General features: G+C 41.2%; 1 protein-coding gene across 1 annotated transcript in view; it reads left to right on the forward strand.

Annotated features, from left to right (window-relative positions):
• Positions 1-1,646: 1,646 nt before the first annotated feature.
• Positions 1,647-26,459, forward strand: part of PAH (phenylalanine hydroxylase) — a 69,772-nt gene continuing 44,959 nt past the window's right edge. The window contains exons 1-3 of the mRNA XM_058568549.1: positions 1,647-1,805; positions 8,090-8,197; positions 21,626-21,809. Of these exons, the coding sequence (XP_058424532.1) occupies positions 1,746-1,805; positions 8,090-8,197; positions 21,626-21,809 (352 nt within the window). The 5' untranslated portion in view covers positions 1,647-1,745. The remainder of the gene's footprint in view (positions 1,806-8,089; positions 8,198-21,625; positions 21,810-26,459) is intronic.

A 26,459-nucleotide genomic window follows, 5' to 3' on the forward strand; every position in this document is an offset into this window, starting at 1 on the left:
CCTTTTATATTGCAGGTGCTGCTGCATTCATTGCTTTCCTTAGTATACCAGCAGCATCATGGGAAGAAATGATGTTTGTAAGGCAATCTTGGGGCCAAGGAAAACCCTTCATTTTGCATCTACCACACTAGAAATATACTGGAGTCAGATAAAGGATACAGATTCTCCTGAGGGTGGAAGTTAAGGTCTTGTCTTTCCATGTTCAACAACACTGAGCTTCCAACTTGCCATAGGAAATGTTAATCAGAACTCCAAGAACTCCTTTTGAACAGAAATTATATTTAACTATGACTATATTCTTAGCAGCCAATAGAAAGCCTGGCACATCACAGAGGCTCAAGAAATCCTAAACAACAATTCTTAAAACCCGCATTTTAAAGACAAAGAAGCTAAGGCATGGACTTGACCAAAGCTACACAGGCGCTCACTGGTGAAACCAGGAGTTAAACCATTTGTTTTGAATCTCAACTCTGAGATTTTTTTCTTTTTTGGTAGATGCTTGGTCATTCATCAAAGAATCGTGGGAGGGGAGGGGGTGGATTTCTAGAAACCTCTATTATTGGTTTGTTTCCTCTCAGCCCATCACCGTCTCCTGCGTAATTATTAGGCAGCACTCAAGGTCTTGATATTTTGTTTTTCCCACTACGACAAGGGACCTCATCTCAGTGTCCTGATCTGAAAAAATGGGGTGAATGACATCTTCTTGAAGGAGTCTGCTCCCCAACACCCAACAGCTCACTCCTAGCCTATCCCCCTATTTTCTTTTCTCCAGAAGGCTTAGCCCTGTCTAAACTTATTTGTTTATTTTCCGTCTCCCTCCCAGAATGTCAGCCTGGCAGGGGAGGTAGAGTCCCCTATTTCATTCACTGCTGTATCCGCAATGCCTAGAATACCACTTGGCACACAGTGGAGGTCCTCATTAACTATTTGTTGTCACCTACTTTTAAACAACATCTTGTATTTATTGAGTGTTTAGCTATACGGCAAGAACTGTACTAAATGTTTAATGCATTACTTCATTCTTCTGCTTATCCATATTCTTAAAACATCCTGGCAAGGTGGCTCTATCATCCTCTTTTGGGGGCTCCTAGCAGTTATGTAAATAGCTTGGGGACAGACGGCTGGATTTCAGTCCAGGTCCTGCTCTGATCTTTGGTCTCTAGCAGCTGTACTCAGCGTCCACAAGGTCACCTATATGTAGTTTTCTGAAGTCAGAGCACAGAAAGGCCGTTTGCTTAGTGGTTAGTACAAAGCACCAAAAAGAAAAAATCTATGTTAGAATCCTGGCTCTTCTTCTATTGGAGGGGCGTCAGGGAAGAAAGGATTATTTCTTATAATTGTAATCATCAGGGGGTGGCAAGTTTGCTCCAATTGCAGATAACACGCTCCTGTGCTTCTGAGAGTCTAGGAAGTGCCAAGTCTGTCTCATTGCCAGCGCACACTTGGCCCTGCGCTCCCTTGGCCTCTTCCTCCAGGGCGGGCAGCCAAGTCTTGCCTCCCAGCGTCCTCCACACCTTTCCCGCCCCTCCCCTCCGGGCGACCCAGGCCGGGTGACCTGACCTGGAGCCCACTGCGTCAGGACAACGCCCACCGGGGGGCGTTACTGCAGCCCCTGCGGCAGGAAACACCTTGGAAGCTCTCCCGTCCTCCCTAATGCCAGGTTAAAAACCCCAGGCAAGTGCTGTTTGCAAACCTGCCTGCTGCGGACGCCCTAGAGCTAGAGACTTCACTCGCGGGAAGCCAGCATGTCAGCTGTGGTCCCGGAGAACCGAGGCTTCGGCGGGCAATTCTCCAATTTTGGACAGGTGAGCTAGGACAGAGCCCAGGACAGAGCGGTCCTGCGCTGCGCGGGGAGGGGAGTTTGGCTCCCGGTGGAAAGAGATCTGAGGAATGTTGCTATTTCTTACTTCCATAAACTCATCGCGAAGTCTGAATTCATTTGAAGATGATGAAAATGTCCAGGAAATCAACAGGTAACACATGTCCTCAGCAATTGTTTCAAGTGGGAGGACATCTGCCCTGTGTGGCTTTCAGGGGAAAGAGTACTGCCTTAGGAGTTGCGGATCCGGCTTCCAGAGCTGCCACCAACTAGCTGTGTGTCTTTGGATAAGTCACTGTCCCTCTCTGTTGCCTGCTTTCTCTTCCATACACTGAAGGGGCTGGTCCTTAGTGATCTGGAATGGGAGATGGGATCCTTATAGATCTGCTCTTCTGTGATATTCATAAAGCGCCCTTAGCCAGGTATCGAAATGGCAAAATTGAGAAATTGTATCCTTCTTTCACCTTTGGAAGAAAATGAGGCATGGAGAGATCTCAGACTTACTCAGACCTGGGAAGGAGAAAGTTAAACAGAGAGCAAAATAAACAAGAGTTAGCCCTGGATTTGGAATGTGAGAGAATCCTAAATGTGAGCTGGAGATAATGCCCAGGGTGCATTCCAGTCTCCTGGATTTGTTGCCTTTTCTTAAGGTGAACAACTGCAGAATACATTCTTTGATTGACTTACACATTCCTGAATTCTAGAGCTCAGACTTAAAGCCCAGCCCTGGGAGACAGCGTGAGTCTACAGGCACCTGTCATCTGTGGGATTACTGAGAACTATCTAGAGAACTGGAGGCTGGAGAGGAGCGGATGGGTGCTGTTTTAGTGTAACTAGAGAGGCTACAGGACTTTGGGCTGAGTTTTTTATGCCCCAAGAGAAAGCCTTCCTTTGAAAATGGTATGCAGCGCTGTGGAGACAGCACTTTGTGGTCAAGAGGGATGGTGTGGGCCTCAGACAGATCCCAGAACAGATCCTGGCTCTGTCATCATTTAGTTTCTGTGTGGCTGGCAGTGGGGTCCCCACAACCATGGGAGGAGTTTAGGGGCAGAGATCTGGTTAGGGAACTGTGGGAGCTTAAAGCTTTCCTTATAGGGCACTTAGAAGATTGAGAACCACAAATCATCAGTATTGATGCCTGGGGGTAAGAGGAGGGTTTAGAGCATTCCCCGGTACCTCCTCTGCATTGAAAGCAGGATATTTAACTTTCCAGAGTCTCAGGTTTATTCACCTGAAAACTGTAATAAAAATATCCACATCCTAGGGTTGGTATGAGAATTAAATGAAATAATGTCTATAAAGCTCTTAGCACAGTTCCTGGAGCATAGGGAAATGCCAGTGGTGTCTAGCCTGACCTGATTTATTTCTTCAACAAAATGTGTCTGGAACACTGGCAGGAGGGACAAGCACTGAGTCAGGCACAGTGGCTGGTACAGCTTCATCATGGAAAGATGCTGGACATGAAGTCAGCAGACCTGGGCTCTCATGTTTGGTTTACTTAAGTTGTATATTGAGGAAGTCACCTAATGGGGTGAGGAGGCTCAGTTTGGTATCTGTAAAATTAGGGGGAGAGTTTGGACTAGAATAGTCTTTAGCATTCCTTCTAGCTCTGACAGTCTGCAAAAAAGACACCGTTTCTGCCTTCTTGAGCTCCCAACCTAGGTAAACAGCACACTCTGGGCGTAATTCTGATATAAGGCTGAAGGGCGCAGGATACATCAAGTGCTCTATACACACAAGGACAGCAATCCTGCAAGAGGTGTTGGGCTCATTCATTCACCCAACAAAGACTTATCGTGCACCTTCTGTGTGCCAGGCACAGCAGAGTTTCTGCCCTGGTGAAACTTACATTCTAGCGGAGGATATAGACAATAAAAAAGTTAACCAAGTGGACACATAATTTCATAGAGAGACAAGTGCCATGAAGAAAAATAGAGCAGGACAATTGAATAGACGAGGAAGGAAACTCAGATATCACAGCTATGAATGACGAAGTCAGTATTCAAACCCAGATCTGACTCCAACACCCTGCATGCTCCCCTACCCCACTGCTTCCTCCTGTAGATAAATGCTGGCATCTAGAGGTCGAGTGTGTCTGTGGCATCATGTCTGCATCTTGTCTTCAGTTGTCTTAGACTGTAGATGTGTGTGTGTGTATAATCACACATGCAAATACACCCCTCCTACTGGGGCCCCATAAAGTACTAAGATTGAAAGTCGGTGCCCCTGGAATATCCTTGCCGAAGACTATTATTGCTTGTAATTTTGAAAACTACTCTTTTCCAAAGATAATGAGTGTATAACTACTCTTTTCCAAAGATAATGAGTGTAACCAAAGAGAATATATTTCTATTGTTAAATGTATTGCTCAATGACCAAAATTCTTTCCTTCCTGGTTCCTAGCAAAGTTCTTTATCCCTGCCCTATTTCTTCCTATGTAGTTTCTGAGCTACTCTTCTCCACCTTTACTCATCCTTGGTGTACATGTGTTTCTAAGTCAACTCACATGTCTCTTGGAAACAGATAAAGTATAGATTATGAGCCAATAAAAACATATTCTGGAAGAGACTTGCCCAATGTCCCATGATGGATCAACATAGCAATGTTGGAATCAGAATCCACCCAAGGCCACACCATTTCACAAACTTCCATGAAATTCCTTTCATTTAATGTCCCTCAGTCTTTGAAAAGGGGAGCTGTTGTCCTAGTTGGGTCTGTCACTGGGAGGCATAAAGACTTTGGAATTGTTGGACTCGGGTTCAAATGCAGGCTCTGCTACTCATTAGCTGTGTGTCCTTGGACAAGCCACTTAACCTTATTGAGTTTACTTCCTCATTTTCAAAATAACAGCACCCACTTCACTGGGCTATTGTGAGGACTAAGTGAGCTATTACATGTAAACTCTTAGAACAGTGCTAGTTGCTGCCAATGATGATGTTTATTAACTGTGAAAAGTACCAAGAGTAGCTCCTCCTCGCACGTAGTGGGTACTCAGTCAACAGCAGGCTTTACTATTAATATTAACACTAAAGAGTAGTGACATCATATGGTAAATGTGAATTTGCAGAAACATTTGAAAAAAGTCATAACTAAATAAAATAGGCTATATATCAGTGGTTTCAAAATCTTCCCTGATTAAGAATCATCTGGGATGCTTTTGAAAAGGCAGATTCCAAGATCCTACCCCAAATATTCTCATTTGATAGGTTTAGGTGGGGACCAGGAATCTGCATTTGAACAAAGAACCACCAGGTAATTTTGGAGTGGAGAGCCAAGGAACACACACTGAGAAACCCTGATTCAGAAAGTATCTGAGGAGAATGGACAAAGTGAAGGAGAACAGGCATGAGTGACATGTAGGCTGTTAGAAGTGGTACTGAGTAGTTGTCTGGTGATTGGACCAGAGTAAAGCTCTTACTTTGCAAGAAACAGAGACCTTATTATGGACACTATGTCTATAGCAGAGGGAATTGTATAGAATGACTGCTATTTAGGAGCCTGAGTTCTTGACCTGCCACCCACTATCTGTGTGACCTCAGGTGAATCACTTTCTCTTTTTGGCGCATAGTTTCCCCATCTGCAAATTGAGGGGGTTGAACTAGATGAACTCTAAAGACAAGTTCAGCTCTGTGAATTACTTATCATCGAGTCCCAGGTGGGCATCAGAAACCAAATCAAATGCAAAGATCGAGGAAGGATTGTTCACCTTGGCTGAGGAGTACGGAAGTTTTCTGAGAGAAGTGAGACCCAAGAGGACTTTTGAGGAAAGGTGAGATATTTGAAAGAGGGGAGAGAGGGATGCAGTACATTTTCTGTAATGAGGAGTCCGAAAGACAAGGAGGAAACCAGTTTGCTGGAGAAGAGGTTCCCAGGACTAAGGGCCATCAGTGTTCAAGCAGGGCTTATTATACCAAGTCACTGATTGAGCCTGCCCAGCACGGCCTTCTCACTGAGACCCTGTAGCATCTGTTCCACTGATTTTGTTAACTTGCTTACAAAAGAGTAATTGTTCTGCATGTTTTTTTCTTCCCAGTTTTAGGTACATGCTGTGGGTGGGCCTCAGGAGGTGAGGTACCAAGGAACTCTTAAATAGCAGAAAGAGTCATTTTATCCTGCTGGCCATGGGGAGCCTCTGGAGAGTTCTGAGTAGAAGAAGGACATGCGCAAAACTCTGTTAGGGCTGGATCAATACAGGTCACTAAGAGCTGGATTAGTGTGGTGGTAGTGGGAACAAAAGAAGGACCTGACCCCGAGAGTCGTTTCTGGATGAGGTCACATTGGCCTTGGTATTTGGCTGGACACACAAGAGTGGGGAGGTGGTGGTGACGGAGTTTTGAGCACGATGCGTTGAAGCCTGAATTGCCCTCGTAGGTGACATCTGTTGAGGTGTACCAGGAATATGTTACTGTTCTTGGAAGCCGACAGGAGAAGAGAATGTTGCCAAGTGAACTGGAAATGTAAATCTTTCATCATTTCAGGGAAAACAGAATGGACTGGAAAGGACTAAGGGCTTAGTGTTCTCTGGTCAAAGAAGAAGACTGACATCAGAGAGTCATTTGTGTACCTCTGGCAGGGTGTAAAAGAGGGAGAAGGCAGGGTAGAGTCTGCGAGAAGTTGTGATTCATGGGCGATATGCTGGGATCCAATGGCACGGGTTTCGATCCTGGCTCCTCTGCTAACCACATAACTAGGGGCAAGTTACTTAACTTCTCTAAGCCTTAATTTTGTCATCAGTAAAAAGGAGAACGTGGAGGACAATAAAACCTACCTTCTAGATGATCAAAATTAAATGAGATAATTCAAATCAAGTGCTTATTATAATGCCTGAGACATCATAGGCTCTTAATAAATGGTAAATTAAAATTTTTTCAGAACGTTAACATCATGGTTCATGCAGGGGAATATAACGGTTTAGTCTTCCAATTCATTTGAAGCTTCCTCTAATCAGACTTGCTGGTAATTTTGATTCTCGCCCCACATCTCTGTTTTAGATGAGGTTCTGGGGAAATCTGAATTTTCTGAATTCAAAGAATGTTGTACTAAGGGTCATCAGTATTCATGCGGGGCTTATTATACTGAGTCACTGATCAAGCCTGCCCAGCACGGCCTCCTCATTGAGATGATGTAACATCCATTCCACTGATTTTATTAACTTGTTTACAAGAGAGTACTTATTCTACATCTACATTATACATTTTTTCTTCCCAGTTTTAGGTACATGCTGTTTATTTGTGGGCACACATAGGACTTTATAATTATTTTAGAACTTAGGCAAATGTTTCAGCAAACTCTTTCTGGAATGCCAACTCTAATCCCACCTTAGTTTGCTGTCACATGCATGTAAAAAGTACTAGATCCTTGACATTCTTTGCTATTTTGTTTAAAACATCCATCTTCTGATAGGTTGTTGTGTACTCAGATGTATTTTATGACTCTTTTTCAACAACTAGATGTCTCAGATCCCAGCATATAGGAACAAGTCTACGCTTCCCTGAGATCCTTGCCAAAGGCCAAGAAGCCACTCTTGTGTATTTATAATATTTTCATCATTTTTACAGACTTCTCTTAATATTCTACTTAAACTATTTTACTTTTATCTTATTTTCATCATCTGAATACTGTTTTGACACAGCTTATTATTAGCATGATTTCACAGATGAGGAAAATAAGAAGGCTAAATGGTCTGCCCAAAGTGCTCCAGCTGGTAAGTGAAAGAGAGAGGATTCCAACCCTTCCAACCCAGGTCTTTGAACTCAAAAGCCTGTGTGTCTTCTATTTTTTTAACTTTCCACCCTGTATTTCTGCATGTTTTCCTGGGACACTTTTTGAACTGTATTATACCACCTCTAAGGATCTTTTTCTAGTTATCTGGTTTGTTGTGTATGTGTGTATTAAGCTAGATTTTGGGCTCCTGAAGGATGGGCATTGTCTTATTCATCTTTGTATCTCTCAGAGCCCCATTAGTACCTAGCACTTGGTAGGTACTCATTAAAAGGTATTGAATTTATAGGGTACCCTGTGACATCAGTGAATAATTGAAGCTTCCTAAAATTGAAATCTGACCTAGGAGCATCATTGAAAATATCACTGCCCTTGACTTACCTATTTTCCATCACATAGTCTATACTTCTGTATAGAATATATGTAGCTCATTGTATTCCAAGGCTTAACCAGAAGAGAAAGTTCATGCCTGCCTCTTCCTTGGAGGTTCCTGGGAATGAATTGCTAAGCTGTAGGAAACATTTTAACCAAGTGCATTTAATCCTGTAGGAAACAAGCTATATAGAAGACAACTCCAATCAAAATGGCGCCATATCCCTGATCTTCTCACTCAAAGAGGAAGTTGGTGCACTGGCCAAAGTCTTGCGTTTATTTGAGGTAAGTGCTTTATTTGTTTCTGCCTTGGATAACGGCATAGCAGACTTCTGTGTCATTCTTTAGCTGGATGCAGTGAAAAGACTGCAAGATCTGGAACTGAAAGACTTCATTTTCAGTTCAGGCTCTTCCATTAACCAACTGTGTGACCTTAAGTAAGCCTTCCATTCTCTCTGAGCTTCAGTTTCTCCATCCATAATCAGAATCATTCAGAATCACTGGTTGCATACCCAGGAAGCAGGCTCTGGCCTCAGACTTCTCTTATCAAGCCTTCCTTGATCTAAGTCCTATCTCCTCAGTGTTCCCAAAGCACGTTTTACGTGTAACTGCAACACTGATTTGCCTTGTTAAGTGTATATATTTCTGTCTGGGCCTGAGGATAGTTTCTTCAGGCAGGGAACCTTGGCTCAGTCATCTTTATATCCTCCACAGACCCAGTTTTATATATATTAAGTGTTCAATTAAGATAGAATTAAATGTAAATATGAGCAAAGGAAATTAGACTTTTTTTACTCTTTTGCCTTGGATTTTAAGAAGGAATGTTTTTGAGCCAATTAATTTTTACCCTGAATTCTTTAAAAAAATTAAATCTGGTGACTGAATACATAAATAAATAGAGAAGAGACCCATCTCCCATGCAAAAGAATTCCAAGTAATTTAAAGAGATATTCTATACTTAAAGAAGGAGACGTAACTCCCTACTTCTTGAGTGTGGGCGGTACACAGTGACTTTTTTCCAAAGAGGACAGTATGGAAAGTGGGGGAAAGAGTAAGTTTTCATTGAAGAACTCAACAAACAGTAGCTCAGCCAGGTGTTCAAAGTCAACATCAACAGTGATAAGTCACATCGATGGTATGTACCCTTGATAGGATGTGATGAAAAAGGCCCTTTACCTCCGTGATCTTCCTCCCCCAAACCCATAACCTCAGTCTAACCATGAGAAAAACATCAGACAAATCCCAGTGAAGGGACATTATACAAAATACCTGATCCATACTCCTCAAAACTGTCAAGGTCATCAAAAACAAGGTATATCTGAGACGATCTCCTCACAGCCAAGAGGAGCCTAAAGGTACATGGCAACTAAATGTAATGTGGTGTCCTGAATGGGATCTTAAAACATAAAAAAGATGTTAGATGTCTACTAAAGAAATTCGAATAAAGTATGGTCTTTAGTTTATGATAATGAATCAATATTGGTTCGTTAACTGTAACACATGTTCCACACTAAATATAAGTTGTTACCAACAGGGATCCTGGGTGCAGAGTATATGGGAATTCTCTGTACTATCCTTTCAATTTTTCTGTAAATCTAAAATTGATCTAAAAAAATAAAGTCTATTTAAGAAAATTTAAACTTGGCTATCCAAAGGGGGAAAAAAGGCTGCCTGAGTGAGAACAAGCAATGAGTGCACAGAAGAGAGATGAGTGCTGTCTGAATGACAAACCGTTCATGAGTAAGAATGTATCTGTAAAATGCTCCTATGTTACGTTTTAGCCTTTGTGTTATGGTTAACCAGCATTTTCCTCCTGAGACTTCAGGCTTTAGAGTTAATAAATTAAATAATAGTAAATTAACAAGATGTTTTCAATCTAATAAATAAACCACAAGTAACTAAATTACCAGGACTGGATGAAATGCACCCAAGGGGGGTGGATGTGTGTGTGTACGGGTGTGTACTCTGGGTGAACTCTTTAAAGCATTATTCAAAATCTCAACTGCCCTGGTCCATAAGTCACCTCTGGAGTTTCTAAAAAACGCAAATATTTTGGCCCCATTCTCCCATTCTCTGAGGGCAGGAGAATCTGTTACCAGGTATTCTTTCTTCCTTTTAAATTGAAAAAGGTGTCAAAGTACAAGAAAAATAACAACCTATATTTCCACCACTCACAATCAACCACTGTTAACATTTTGACATATTCACTTTCATTTTTTTCACGTATGATTATGGTTTCAAAAATTACAGATTAACATATCGTTCCTTAAAAAAGAAATAGAACATTAAAGATACAGCTATAGTCCCTTCTGATCTCCCCTCCATCCTGTCATTCTGCCCACTTCCTCCAGGGCAACATTATTATAAGTTTAGTAAATTTCCTTCCAGTCCTTTAAAAAACGATGTTGATATTACAGGTACCGTGCTATGCACATTGTTCTGCTGCCTCTTTGAGTCAGCTCAGTCAAGAACATGGACTCTGGGGAGGCAAGGCTGTGGCTTTGGGAGAGTCGTTTGATGTCTCTGTGCTTCCTCATCTGTAAAATGGGAATAATAATAGCGTCTGCTTCAAAGGGTAGTTCTGGGGATTAAATGATTTAATGCATGTAAAGCCCTCAACATTGTTACATGTTAAGTGTTCAGTAAGAATTGCTGTCTACATTTTTCTGAATGCAATGTCTTTGAGATATCTACCTGTTAATACGTACAGATCAAGTTCATAACCTTTAACTTCTGAAGAGTAGTTCTTCATATGTGTACTATATTTTATTTATCCATCCCCCTATTTTTGGCATTTATGGTGTTTTCTATTTTCTGCAGTCACAGACAGTTCTGCAGTACTTATCTTTGTTCTTTTTTTTGGTATATAATGTTAAATATTTCTGTAGGATAGATACCTAGAAGTGGAATCACGGAATTGCTGGTCCTATGGGTATTTTCAGTTTTAATCAAAGCTACTAAATTATTCTCCAAATATCCTGTAAGAATTTATATTACCACTAGTTCAATATAGGAATACTCATTTCTCTATACTTTTAAGAATATTTTCTTATTACTGCTTCTTAATCTTGGACAACATAATAGGTGAAATGTGATAATTTATTGTTTTGATTTTCATTTCCCTGACTATGAGTGAGATGGGGTATCTTTTCATATTTCATGATATTAGATTTTTTCTTTTGTAAATTGTGACTTGTCCATTCAGATTGTCATTTTTTTTCTGTTCAAATTTGTCTTTTTCTCACTGATTTCTTAACATTTTATATAATCCGAATACTGTTATGTGTGTGACAAATATTTTCTCCCACTCTGTTTCATTTTACTTGGGTTTATGGTGTCATTTGTCATATTGAACTTTTAAAATCTAATGTAATCAATGTTTCAGTTATTTTTTTATGGGTTTTGGATTTTTGTTAATTTGTTTTTGATTTTTTTTTTTTAATTCCACGATGACTCTGATGCCCAGTCAGGAGTGAGAATCCTTGCTCTAAGCTATTGCCAGGGAAGTAGCTCATGCTGCCACCAGGGACGATACTCACCACTTTCCAAGAATTAAATCATATGTAATGCTTAGCATATTTAATACTTTCAAAGAATTAACTCGTATTTAATATTCAGTGAGGGTGAGTGATACCGTACCCATTTTAGAGATGAGGAAACTAACGGTCAGAGAGTTCAGGAGCTTGTCTAAGGTAGACACTTAACGTGGTAGAACCTTAGACATTGACCTAGGTCCAGCATTCTAAAACCTCAGGCTTATCATTTTTATCAGAGAAGAACCAATTGTTTATGAGAAAGCAGAACACCACAACAGTTATTTTGCCTGTCTCCTTTTAAAGAGAATGATGTTTAACCTGGAAATGCTGGAACAGTATATTGAGAGTAAGAGAGCGGGACTGGGGTTTAGGACTAGTCCTGACTTGGGGTTCTGTGTCCTTGGGCAAATCACTTCACCCCATCACCCATCTGTTACTTGAAGGGGGTGAATTAGGGAGCTGTCTGGGGCCAAGGTTTTATGAGGATTCAAGGGACCACTTATTTGCCTTTAGATGAGATCATAACCATGGTTCCAAATGTTGTAGTAGCCCCAGGTTGTGGTATAAGGAGTATAAGAAGCATAGACTTTGTACTGGAGGTTTTGAATCTCAGATCTCATTGACTTGAGCAGGTCATTTAACATGCGTGCCTTTGTTTACTCATCTACAAAGTCAGGCTAATGATCCACACCTCCAGGGGGCCGGGAGATTGCACGTGCCATATAAAATGCTTGGTATGATTGAGCCCACAGAAGACGCTCCTACAGTGTTTGTTCCTTTACCCCTTCCATGTGTGACCTATGAACCCTATCAGAAACCTCTGAGAAGGTGTGAAGGTGAGAAAGATGTTAGAAGACTAGACACAGTCAGAAGTCTTGATTTTTTGAAATATTTTTTCCAAAAAGTGTAAAAAATCGAGAATAGTTTACTTAATAAAGGTTGGGAACATTTACAGGCAGATCGCAACAACTGGGAGTCAGGCCAGGACTATTAAAGAAAAGCAGAGTAGTTTGCTGAACAAGCAGATTGTTTTGGCCATAGTGCATTTGTGTACTTATATCTCTCATGATATCTTCGTGAAAGAGGTGAAGAAGCGAGCGTTAGATGAAAACACAGACAAAACGTTTTTATTGTGTAGTTGGCACTAAACTTATGGACCATATAAAATGAAACCAAAGGTAATAAGCAGCAAAACAAAAGAAAGAATCTAAACTATACTTTAGGGCAGTGTTTCTTAAACAATATTTTATCGAATTCTACATGTTCATAGGTGTTTCATTAGACAAGATTTCCAAGGGCAAATATGTCTGGAAAATTCTACGTCTAGACTTTGGAGAGCCATCATACGCATAAACACATTAAAGACTCTGGGAAGCCCCACAGTGAGGAAGCTTCCTCAATGTTACCTCCTTAGCGTTTCCCAAATGCATTTGGCCACGGGACCTTGTTCGAGGAAGACCTATCAACATCTTGCAGGCACTAGTGTTCCGCTGAACTTGCGCTGCTTTAGAGCTATGAGTTCCAGACTACCAGTTCCAACCTAGGTTTGGGGCCCTGAGGAGTAGAACAGCAACGGGGTCAAGACTATGCCGTCTAGAACCAAACTGTTTGGGTTCAAAACCCAGTTGTACCACCTATGAGCTGGACGACCTTCAGAAAGTTATTTAACTTCTTGGTGGCTTAGTTTTCTCATTTTAAAAATGAAGGTAATAATAAGCCTGTATTATAGCGCCACTGTGAAAATTAAATGAATTATACTAAATAACAAATAACTATTAATTTATTAATATTAATTATTAGTATTAAACAACTAATTAATATTATAATTAATCAATAACTAATGTTAACATTAATGCATGAATTAATACATGTAAAGTACTTATAATAGTCTCTGGCACATAGTAAGGGCTCAATAAATGTTTGCTCTCATTCTTTCCATACATCATATTTCTAGAGGGTCATGGAGCATCAGGGACTCTTGGATTCTTAGCTCTACGAATAATCATTAATTATTTATGGATTATTTGGCTTGAAGAGGAAAGATGGGGTGAGGAAAAAATAGTTTCATTCAAATGTTTGAAGCGCCATCACGAAAAAAGAATACTACTTATTCTCTGTTACTTCAGAGGCAAAAGAGCAAGGTGTAGAAATTGCAGGGAGCATATTTCAAGTCACTTAAAGGCAGCATCTCTACTGTGGACGGGTGCTGGAAGCATTACTACTATTACAGCAGCCAGAAAAGGCAGGGCAGAATCAAAGCAAAAAGTAGGGTATAAATATACTTAACTTTCCTTAAGAGAGACAAAAGATAAAAATCTATCCAGCTCATCCAAGATTAGCAATGGAAGGAGGAATATTCCATTTGGGAGAATCACCTGCACCTCACGAATCCCTTTGCTAAGTACTATGACAGTCACTTCTGCACTTAATGAGCAGGACTATCCCTTGATGACCTGTAGCATAGGAGAGATGCAACTGGGACATTTAACCAAATCTTAATAAATGCTCCGAGTAATAAATGAGAGACTAACTGCTATGTGAACCTAGACCATCTGGCCCCCCTGGCCCGACTCCATACGGTGGAAGCTTTCTTAGCCCTTAGCCACTAGGAGCACATACAAGACATCCTAGCTCCTCAAAGAAAAAGCAAGGTCTGCAGAGTGAGGGCAGACTTCTCTCAGTGTGGCCAGGTTTGCCTCCCTGCCTGAGAGTCCATCTTATCCTCAGATGATTAGCACTAAAGTCACCACCCCATTAAAGAATGATGTTGCCTGCCAATGAGAGTGTAGCTTTGAAGAACTCAGCTCGTAACAAAATCAGAATGCAATGCAATAGGATTGATATTTATAATAGAGTTACAGAGGTACTGTGTTTACACGTGTTCATTGGGTAGGGGGGCAATGAAGCAGATGTTTTAGTGAATTGGGGTCAAATGATTAGGAATATACTGAAACCTCTACCTGCTAACCTGCAAATGTCCCACTGCCCTCAATAGATTGTTCTAACTCTCAATTCTTTATGCATTTATTTAAACATTTTCCATAGCTCTCTATATTTTTAGCCTCTACTAGCTCATGCCCTGCACCTTCTTAGAAAAATAGTCTCCTGAGAGTCTTTACTGCAAGCGGCTTAGTAATGGGCTATAAAATTAGAAGCAGGCTCCTGGGGGAAGTTGCAAAGAAGAGGTCCCCCTTCCTCCACCAGCACTCTGCTAATCACCTTACTGTGTGTTCCCTAGGGAAGGGAAGAAGCAAACAGGCACATACACAGAGCACCGAAGCGCATGGGTATACTCAATTAGCATCATTTAATTGATGGAGACACAAGAGGTTCAGACTAAACAGAAGGCTAGACACTTAGAGCTAACAATTGCTTCAGAGTTCACCCTCCGTTTTCACGGTAGCCTGGTCTTTTGGAAACAAATGGAAAAGGCACAGTCTATAAGTGTCCCATTCACTTCCTGTGAGCTCTGTCTCTGCCCAAATGACACACTTCTTCCCCTCATCAGATATTCAGTGAGCTCATACTCTCTCATTTACACATTTAGTTAATATATTTTTTTAGTATATACTGTTGTCAGACCCTATAGAGGTGCTGGGGAGAGTGGGGTGAGCTAGACAGTCATTCTTTGCCCCTATAGAACTTATAGGAACTCAAGGTTTCACCAGCTTTCTTAACCCAGACTTGAGACAAAGGAGGCTAGGGAAGTTTCTTGCAGAATAGTGTTTAAGTTGAAACCTGAAGGGGTTGGAAGAGAGAGGAAAGGGGAAATAAATTCCGGAATGAAGAACCAAATGACTTGAAGTGAGAGAATAAGCAAGTGGTCCGGTCACGAAATCCTCAAATCCTTTACCCTCCGCCAACCTCAGTGTTCCTGGGGACAGAGGCTGGATTGCAGAGGAGACAACAACAGATACATGATGTTTATTGTTCTGGAGTTTGAACTTGAAGGCCCTGCCTGTGCCCCCTGGGCCTAGTGAGCAGGACAGGATCAAGGGTGAGTCACAAGGACTGCTTTTACTTACCCCTCTGGCCTTTGGCCCTGAGCAGTAAAATGTTTACAGGGAACATTTCTTCTTTAATCAAAATAAGAGGAGCTTTGAGTTCCACTGGAGAAAAAAGAAAATCTCTTACAACCCAGACGACTTTTTCACTTTATTTAATCCCAAAATATAACGATATGAGGAGCACTCAGGTAACTCACTCCCTGCTTAAGAAATAAAACATTGCATAAGTGACTGAAGACCCTGGGTGTCCCTTCGCCATGCACTTCCTCCTCAGAGGTAGCTAGTCATCTGAATTTGATTTATGTTATTCCCATGCATCTTTTTATACTTTGTTATATAGAGAAATCCATTAGTGATATATGGCATAGTTTCACAAGCTTTTAATCTTCATAAAATTGGAATCATACTGTAACTCTCCTGCAGTTTTCTTCCTTGAGGAAAAGGTGGTGACCATGGTTTTTGAGATTTCTCCGTATAGTTCTTGCTCATTCATTGTCCTCTCTGTATATTCCATCAAGTGACTATACTTCATCTGTTTCCTGGTGGTGGATGTTTAGGTTGTTTCCATTGTTATCCATACAAATGTGCCACACTAAACATTTTGTACAGGTTTGATGACGTGTTTATTGAGTATAAGAACCTCAAAGGGAGAATTGGCACTGTTTTTAGCTGCTAAACAGTTCAGAGCTGGGCATATTTGAGAAACAGCAACACAGAGCTTACATTTAAACATTTTCTTTAAATTTCTTTACATTTAAAGAAAAAATTTAATAAAGAGGCAGAAGACTGAGGGAAGAAAAGGCCAAGAGATACAACAGAGACACTCCCAGAGGAAGCAAGAGTGGGATCCCAAAAGATGTCTGCAGGGTGTGAATCCTACAGAAAGTCTAGCCTGAACCCACCAAGAACTCCTCCTCTAGAGTAGAGTGGAGGATAATCTCGAGCTCCCTCTAGAAGTTAATTGTGTTGCTCATACTTTTGTGAGTATTTTTGGTTTCCTGTTGATCCCAGGGAGTTTAATTTCCCAACTCTTGGTCAACCAGGGCTGTTCTGGCCCTCTCACAAGAGGAGATTAATGAAATGTGTAAGAAGCCCTGCTGGCACCTCCATGAAACTTCTCTGATCTTTGCAACTATCATTTCTCATCCCAAATATTGTAGTAGCCTCTGTTTCTGTTTCTGCCTTAGCTCCACTACAGTCTTAAAACAGCTGCCGGAGTGCTCCCTTTAAAACAAGAGTCAAAGAATATCTCTCCTCTGCCTAATTAGCTCCCATAGCTTCTTATCTCACTTGGAGTAAAACCAAAGTTCAGATAATGGCCAACGATGCCTTCCACGGTCTATTCCTCGTTACTTCCCTGCCTCACGTCCTATTGCCCTCCCTCTTGCTCACTCTGCCCCAGTCACATTGGCCTCCATGACGGTCCGCAGTCATATTGAGCACCATCTTACCCCAGGACCCTTGCATTTGCTGTTCCCTCATGGCTTGTTCTCCCATTGACTTCACGTCTACACTTAAATGCCACTTAAATGTTTATATTTTGAGGTCTTCCTGACCACACTATTTAAAATAGCTCCTCAATTACATCCCTGGAATATTAAATTCCTCTTTCCTCCTTTATTTTTCTCTATTCCATCTGAAGACTGTTTGTTTTATTTATTTATCGTAGTCACTGTTTGTCTCCTTCCTCAAGAATGTAAGGTTCAGCAGGGCAGAAATTTTCCTGCTCTGCTCACTGTTGTATCCAGGCACCTAGAACAGTGTTTGGCACATGGAAGGTGCTCGATGGGTTGTATTACTGAAAGCTTCTGTCTGTTTACTTGAGACCAGTGATTTGGGACATTCTTTGTGAATGTTTGATGTTGCCCCCAGAAACTTCTGGAATAGGCCAGGACATAACTACATTTAAGCTTACTCTAAGGCAACAGCAGGTAGTGGTCCAAGAAGCTCTCCCTTTTCATTCGAGTCTCATCTGAAAATATGCTGAGCTTTTCCTTCTTCTTTTTGAAACATGCTCTCAGGAAAGGAGCTGAGAAAAGCTTAGGGTAAAGCAAATATTAAAGAATAAAATAACTCATAAAACTTAATGTTTTTGCCTCCCAGGGAAATGTGTATCTACACCAAGTTGAGAGAGGCAGAGTGTAATGAGTACTGCGTATCTTATGAGTACTTAGATGAGTACTTACTGAGTATCTGTGAATGAAGACAAAATTGTGCTAGGTACTTTTCCTCTTATTCTCACAAAGCTACCAGGTAACATTATTGTCTTTATTTTAAACATGAACAAACAGAAGTTTGGAATGACTAACTAAAATATCCAAAGGTAGTGAGTAGCAGAACCAGAATTTGAGCTCAGGTTAGTTCCAAAGCCCACACTTTTTCACCAAACCATTGTCCTTTTCTCTGGGAATGAAATGGAGAAGAGGAGGAAGGGGTCCTAAGCTTGAGGTTGAGAAGAGATCCAGAAGGACAAATTCATTTTCCACCATTGTGGATTCTGTGTATCTCTAGCTTTATCCGCTTGTGGCCAATCTCCCTTTAGAAAGATTTTCCTCAAAGATGGGGACAGAAAGGAGTTTCTGGTCAATCCTTATTAAAATAGACTATTCATTTCATTTTGCTTACTCTGATCAAGAGTCCTAATGAATTAAGATTTTACACTGCTATCTTTTATGCATAATTTTTTTTTTTCCTGAGGAAGATTCACCCTGACCTAACATCTGTGCCAATCTTCCTCTCTTTTGTATGTGGGTTGCTGCCACAGATGCATGGCCACCAATGAGTGGTATAGGTCCACACCTGGGAACTGAACCCGGGCTGCCGAAGGAGAGTGCACTGAACTGAACCACTAGGCCACGGGGCCGGCCCCTATGCATAAATTAACATTGGAGAAATCATGAAATTGTCTTAGAAATGTTTAATTCTAAACCTTGTTTGCCTCCACCCGGATGTCCATGGGGAGTAACAGAGAGAGTTCCTCTTTCTTTATCCCTCACCCAAAGATGTGGTGAGTGAGTATGGGTCAATTTGTAAACCTGCCTAGAGCCCTTATTTAGAAACAAAAATTCATTTACTAAAAGGTAACTATGATCATAATCATATTTGGAGGTTCATTTCTAAAGCCTCTCTTAGCAACCAGAATTATCGGTATCTAAGGATCCACACTGATAAACTGGAAAAACTCCAATAACGAAATTGCCTGCCAAACTAGAGAGTTGATTATTAACAAATTGACTCAAATGAGAAAGAAATAGTTTAAAGAATTTGGCTGGATGTTCTTAGCCAGAAACTTCACTCACATTTGATAGATATATTTTTCTTTTCATTATATGGGTAATATTTTAAGACTTTTGGCAAATAAATAGAAGTTACACATTATCGCATCATAACTCATTTTGGTGCATTTCATTCTAGTCTTTTTTTTTGGCCTGGGCATATTTTTTTTAACATGTTTTAATTCTCACATACCTCTATCCATCATAAATATTTCCCCAAGTGGTTGTCATTATAACCATTTAAGAGATAAAGCTAATTTTTTATTATAAAAGTAATAAATGTTGTTTTTGGAAAAGTCGAACCATGATAGAAAAGAGAAAGAAGGAAACAAAATCACTCTTAGGCCCATCATCTAGAGATCACCACTGTTAATATCTTAGAGTGATTTCTGACACTTTGTTTTATGCATATTGTTGTTACTTGCTTTTTAATGGTTGCATAATCTCCACTGAGTGATTACACTACAATCCAACTAACCATCCCCTTATTATGGGAGTTTAGTTAGCTTACAAATTTTGGTGAAAATTTTTCCCATAAGTTAGGTGTCCAGAATGATAAAAACTGAGTCACGGGGCATAAATTGTTTTATGGCTGTTCCCAAAGTGAGAGGCTTCTCTCTGGAAGTGCTGTTTCAAGGGGTGGGGTGTGGGTGAAGAACACTGACAGCCTATAGTCTGCCTTCCAGCCCTTCTTCCACCTTACACCCCCTCCCACTCCCTACACCACCTGCCTTTCTATTCTCTTCCCCATGTAAGCATGCCAGAGGTGTGTCCACTCTTGGTTCTCGGTTTGCTAAATTCTCTGCTCTACATGAGGCAGGAATTGGTTATCTCTTCTTTGGGAATTTCAACTTAGGTGAATAGCAGGCGGAGCTTACCCATTCTCTTTCTTCCTGAGCCAAGAAGGATGACATTGCTATTTGCTTTGTTTAGAAAGTTACCTCTGTTTGCCTAGAAAGCTTCAGAGCCGCTGCAATCTCTCTGGCCTTCCCTCCTCCGCATTCTCTCTCTCTCTAGTTGGGGCTCTCATGTTGGGTTACCTGGTCATCACTGTCAGGGGTGGGTTCTCTGCAGCTGGTGCCCATAAATAATGGTTCCATCGTGCACCCATGGGGATTATGGAGAAGGAAGAGCAGGAAGTGTGCCTGTGTGGGTTTACTTATCACTGTGTTTACTATACCCAGAGGTTTTCGTTTTTTGTGGTTGGCATAACAGTAACAATAATGATAAAAGCTCATGCTTGCGGAACGCTCACTGCATCCCTGGCAGGAAAGGCAGTGTAGTTAGAAGACCAATGACTCTGAGATTAGGAAAAAATGGGCCTCTCCCTCCCGCCACTTGTGGCAAAGCACCTTCATCCCTGATTTCATTTTTTACACCTCCCTTAACCTCCTCAAACGATTGTTGGGAAGGTCATAGAAAATAATTCTAAACTGTAAAGTGACATTTAAATCCAAAAAGGTATCATTATTGTAATCATCCATGTTTTCTTCAACCATGTGGTACTCATAATCAAGGAAAAAGATACACCTCTTGAACTACAAGGTTGATGAATTTTGTTTTTTGAAATTGTAAAGTTATTCAAGTTAAATATTGTTTTTTTAGGGTACATTTTGTTCATTTAAATGTTTGGGGTGACCCCTATTATTTGTTTATTTTAATAATGTGTAGAGAATGCTTCTTGATTTTCTTCACAAAGAACAGTACTGTCAGTGAAATCAGACTTTCTGAATAAGGAGCAGATGACTGCCATGCCTTTAAATGCAAGGACCAATTTAAGGAAATGACTTTTTTTCATGAAAAAAACCCATAATAGCTAAAATATCACCAGCTAAAGATATTGAAGTTGAGTAGCAATAGTAAGTGATATTATTTTCGCAGCATTTAATAAAAGCAGGCTGTGCATGAATCTTCCCTTCTCAGTGAGGCCCCATATGTCCATCCTATTGAATACTGCAATCTACCCCCATTCCACCCAGAACTGCCTGTCCCCTTCACCCTGCTCTGCCTGGTATTTTTTCCTTAGCCCTTATCATCATAAAATAATTTATAAATCAGTTGTATTTTATGTTTGCTCTTTGTCTTTCCACAACTTGAGCGTGAGCTTTATAAAGGGAACTGTCTATGTCTGTTTCCTTCACTGACGTATCCCAACCACCTAGAAGAGTGACCAGTACCTGGTAGGTGCTCCGTATACCTTTGCTGTGTAACTTGAATGAAAAGTAATTGTGTAACAATAGGAACGGTAATTATACTAGATAATTGTTACTGAGCATTTACCATGTACCTGGCAGCGTGTATGTATCATCTCACCCGATGTTCCCAACAAATTTATGAAGCAAGTATCACTCATATGAGCAAATTATAGATGGGGAAGCTGAGGGTTAAAAACATGAAAGTAAATTGTCTAAGGTCTCATAGCTAATATAATTAAGAACTTTTGATTTAAACCCAATAAGCCTGATTCCTGTAGATCCTATTCAAGAGAACAACGTTAATTCTACATTATTTATTTATTGACATATTGTTGTTGAGATTCTATGGGATTTCATTTGGGAAAGGAGGTTTTCCTATGTAAATATTTTTGGCAAACACTGTCCTAGACATTTGAACCGAACCAAAATCTTGTGGTTGTAATTCCAGGCCTTTAGCAGATTTCCACATAATTAAATTTCTGTGGCATTTAAACTATTTCCCCCACCTCCTGCCATCTGTTACTTGGTTTTTCAGAAGAAAAAGCAAACAACTTTTGCAACTTTAAGGACTTTCTCCTGCTCTCATAAGAAAGAATCCTGTTTCTCGCTTCTCTGCATTTCATTGTGTTGTGTGTTTTGCGTGTATGCTCTGTGTTAATTCCCGGACTGTCTCCTTCACACTCCCAATTCTCTTTTCTAGGATAATGCTATAAACCTGACCCACATTGAATCCAGACCTTCACGTTTAAAGAAAGATGAGTATGAATTTTTCACTTATCTGGATAAACGGAGCATGCCTGTTCTGGCAAACATCGTCAAGATCTTGAGACACGACATCGGTGCCACAGTGCATGAGCTTTCCCGGGATAAGGAGAAAGACACAGGTGAGAAGTAGAGGAATTTTGCAACACAAGTGACTCTACATTCTCTTCATAAAATAATGGCAAAAATAAAATCTACTCTGGAAGACCATACAGGGAATTAAACTAGAGGATGTAGGTTAGGGATCTAGATGAGTGCCTAACATATTTTAGACATTTAATAAATGTTAGTTCTTTTCCCCCTTCCTTGAGACAGTTACTTCTCATATTAGTCATTTTCTTTCTGTCTCTGCAATTTTTATGTATTTCTCATTCCTGGGTTATTATGCTCTCAATCTCCTGTCTCCAGAGCGGGCATGGTTAGGGTGTCCAGGGCGCTTTCTATGTAAATACAACTTCAAGACAAATTCCCTGGTTATCTCAATTCCAGCCAGAGGGCTCTCCCCATGTCCTTCTCATGACATGCCAATTCTGGAGCTGGGGACTGCCTGGCTGCTTGTTCCTAGGGCTTTCATTGTCATTGGCAATCTCTTTACGTGTCTCTTCCACTGGATTATGAGCTCCTTGCAGACAGAGAGAGTCTCTTTCTTATGTTTATATCCTCAGAGTTCAGCATAGTGCTTAGTACAAATATTTGTGAGTGAATGATTAAACAGAGGAGTTATCAAGACTTGCTTTGCCCCCTTATCTACTTACCGAAATGCTGCCCATTGGTGCCCCTTGGAGGGCAGTAGGGCAATAGAGGGCAGGAATTACAAGTATGGGCTGAGAGTTGGACAGACTTGGGTTCAAGTCCTACTTCTTCCACTTATTGGCTTTGAGACCCCTGACAAGCCCCTTTAAGTGCTCTGACCTCAATTTTTCATGCGGCTTTTGCAAGGATTAAATGAGATCACACACATAAACAGTGCTCAGAATAGTGCCTGGCTGGATACATGATAGTATTCGATTGTAGTTATGATTATGATTAGCCGGAAAACAATAAGACAAACCAGTTCATCACCAGACGAACAAGGTGATTGCTTTTTAGGGTCCAAAGCATATTCAGATGAATTATTCTTTTAATAGACTTTATTTTTTAAAGCAGTTTTAGGTTCAGAGTAAAATTCACAGAAAAAATACAGAGAATTTCCATATGCCCCATTTTTTCTGCCTCTTCCTGACCCAATTTCTCCTATTATTAACATCTTGCATTAGTGTGGTGCATTTTTTTATAATTGATCAGCCATGATGGCACATTATTATTAACTGAAGTCCGTAGTTTACATTAGGGATCCTGCTTTGTATTGTACAGGTCTATGGGTTTTGACAAACGCATAATGTCATGCGTCCACCATTACAGACTCATGTAGAATGGTTTCACTGCCCTAAAAATGCCCTGTGCTCCACTTACTCATCCCTCCTTCCTTACCCGCTCCCTCTGGCAACCACTGCTTTTTTTACTGTCTCCATAGTTTTGACTTTTCCGGAATGGCATATGGTTGGAATCATAGAGTAGTAGGCTTTTCAGATTGACTTCTTTCACTTAGCACCATGCATTTAAGTTTCCCCCATGTCTTTTTGTGACTTGATAGCTCATTTCTTTTTATCACTGAATAATGTTTCTTTGTATGGTCGTGCCACAGTTTATCTATTCACCCACTGAAGGACACCATGGTTGCTTCCAAATTTTGGTGATTATGGATAAAGCTGTTATAAACATTCACGTGCAGGTTTTTGCATGGGCGTGAGTTTTCAACTCATTTGGGTAAACACTTAGGAGTGTGGTTGCTGAGATAAACTATTTTTTTTCTTAAATAATCAAAAAAATTTTTCTATTGTAAAATTAAAAGGTTTTTTTGCCAAAACACTGAAGACTTTAGGTCAAGAGGATTTTAGTCTCTGTAGCTGAAAATAGCATTTTAATAGGCAGAGGTGCTTTAAAATGAGACAAGATCCACCCCTTTGCACAGGCTATTGAAACATTTTCTAAAAGATACCTCCAAGGCTTTCCTAGGAGATCTCTCTTCTCTTCCTGCCCTCATGCTCCTGTGGCTATAACCAAGACAAGGAAGTCCATCCCGGGGTTCTGCCCTTGCTGAGGGTGGACGGCCAGGCACATGGGCTCAGGTCCCCTGGGGGGTGGGCACTTGGAATTCCTACTCAGATCAGTCCTATCCTCCTTCCTTCCCCTTCCACAGCCCAAGCTGCTTCCTGATGACTGCCTTCTCTTGCTTTTCCGGCCACCTGCTCCCAACAGGAGCTGCAGGCCCTCAGGACAAAGCGCCTGCCGGATCCTGGGGCAAACTCTGCCTCTGCTTGGAGCAGGTGGAGGCCGGGCCAGCTGGGGCCCTGGAGTAGGAAATCAAAGCAATTGACAGGCAGGCAGGCGGCCCCTTGGGGAGCCAGGAAGATGTATGTGGATCATCTGAAGGGCTGGCAGCCTGAACTGGAGGCTCAGAAAGGAGGTTCTTAAGGGGGATGTGGAAGAATAATTAGGAGCCCAGACTTTAGAACCAGGGTGCATCACACTTGGTGTGACTTTAGGCAAATTATTGACCTTCACAGTCTCCCACTGTATCGAATAGGAGTAACAAGAGTCTCTGCCTCACAGGATTAATGAAATAACATGAGTGGAGCGTTGAGGACAACGCAGAGCATGTTCAAGGCCTTATAGATGTTCTCTATTCTTATGGTTATCATCACTGTCATTACAAATAATGGCCTGAACACAGGAGCCATGAAAAGCCAGCCTGTACACAACTACTTTTTCAGAGATTCCCAGAACTGCAAAATGACCTCAGAGGTCATGCAGCCCAACAGACTCCTTCATTTTTCATTGTGAAAAACAGAGGCCATGACTTGCCTTAAGGCACAGAGGGGGTTCTGTGCAGTTGTGGGTAAGTGTGTGTTGAGCGCTACTCTGTGCCAGGCACTGTGCTAGGAGCTGGAGAGAGAGGGGGTCAACACTGCCTGTTCTTAAGGAGCTCACAGGCTGACAAGGGTGACGATACACCCAGGTGAATTAGTAGAGGGACAGGTGCCATAATGGAGACCAGGCTGGTGGAATTTGGCCTCTTTTCCACTGCTTAACTCCGAAGACGCAGCAAGTGTGAAAGTGAAGAAGCCAGTGTTGTCACACAGAGGTATCATGTGATCAGTGTCGGGCTTCTCAGAAGCTGAATGAAGCAGAGGCTCGATTCCCTGGCGGGGCTCAAAATGGTGGGGCGTTGATATTTGAAGTTGGCTTGACATTTTACCTAGTGAAAAAAAAACTGCTAAGACCAACTCTTTAAAACAACACTTTTTGTGACCCTTATTTCTTCGGATGGGTGGTCACTCCATCCCATCCTGGCTGCCCCTGCCTAACACATTTTCCTAACTTCATGTCCACATAACAGAACAGCTGCTAGAGACGCAACTGATGCTGAAACAGCACAGCTTGCGTCTGCGAAGAGAGACGGGCCTTTTGGGTTTCTGGGGTCGTTTTTGTGGACTAGAGTCTGGGCCCAAAAGAGATCTTTTTAGAGGAAACAACCATCCCTTTGCAGAGTTGTTCTTTCTGTAGAACTCAGAGGGAGAATGATTAGAGGAAGAAAAGCATCATCATAGAGCAGAACCTTTGATTCTTTCACTCGACAAAATGCCCTTTCTATTGAGGGGCTCAGATCTCAGGGGCGAGTCTGACAGCAGGTTGAAGTGGGAGATCTGAACCCCTCAAATCAATTAGGCTAAACCACTTTCTAGTTTTTAAACCATTCAAAAGGCCATGTGGGTAATAGAAAATGAAACTTTTCAGTTTCTTAATTGCTAAAGTTCCCCACCCAAAACAGCTTAAGGGAAGGTTAATTATGGTGACATGTTAAAGAAATCCCAACCTCCTAAAATGCCTCCTGGAGAAGCTGATGTGAGTTTAATAGGATTTTAATCCAGAGAGTCTTTTGAATACTTGAGGTCTATTCTCCTGCTATCCTCTCTCCTGATGACCTCAAATCCGTCTTCAACCCAACATGAAAGAGCATTAATATCTTCCATCGATCAACCTACTAATCCTTTTACCTTTCCCTTTGAGTCTTCTGCATGACATTACACTTAGAGGGGGATGGAAAATTCCTACATGGAGACAGATTGCAGCCAGGAGAAGCAGACGGACAAAATGTCTTGGGTAGACAGAAGTATAGGCTCACCACCTTTTGAGAAATTTATCTGTTTGGAGTTATTTTCCAAGAGCAAATGGACATTGAGTGGATTTTGTTCAAATTGTGGGATTATAAGGGTCCTGGTGTGGAAGCAAAGTGAGTCCAGACAGCCAGTACAACTGTATTTTCTGTGGGGAGCAGAAAGGCTATTTATTTATTTATTCATCTATCTATCTATCTATCTATCTATCTATCAATCAATCATCTATCTATGTACTACCTATCTATCTAGCCTGGGGCACTTATGATTTTATTTGTCTTTTTTAATTGGATCAATTCCTGAAGCAATGATTTAAGGAAAAAAATTATTGCGAGAAGACAAAAGCAACGTCATTGGACTTATTCCTTCTGTCTTATACGCCCCTCCCCCGTCCCAGCCCTCTTGAGTTTTTTCTTTTCTGCCTCAATGTTGCTGCCCTGAAAAGCAGCTCCAGGATAAGGCTGAAGTTTCAGCTCAGCTGTGGGAGAAGGAAGGATAAGATTCCTTGGAGGAGTCTGAAAAGCCCCGAGGATTGTCGGTAAAAAAGTACAAATG

Source organism: Diceros bicornis, chromosome 25 (assembly GCF_020826845.1).
Source record: "Diceros bicornis minor isolate mBicDic1 chromosome 25, mDicBic1.mat.cur, whole genome shotgun sequence".
Taxonomy (NCBI): Eukaryota; Metazoa; Chordata; class Mammalia; order Perissodactyla; family Rhinocerotidae; genus Diceros; species Diceros bicornis.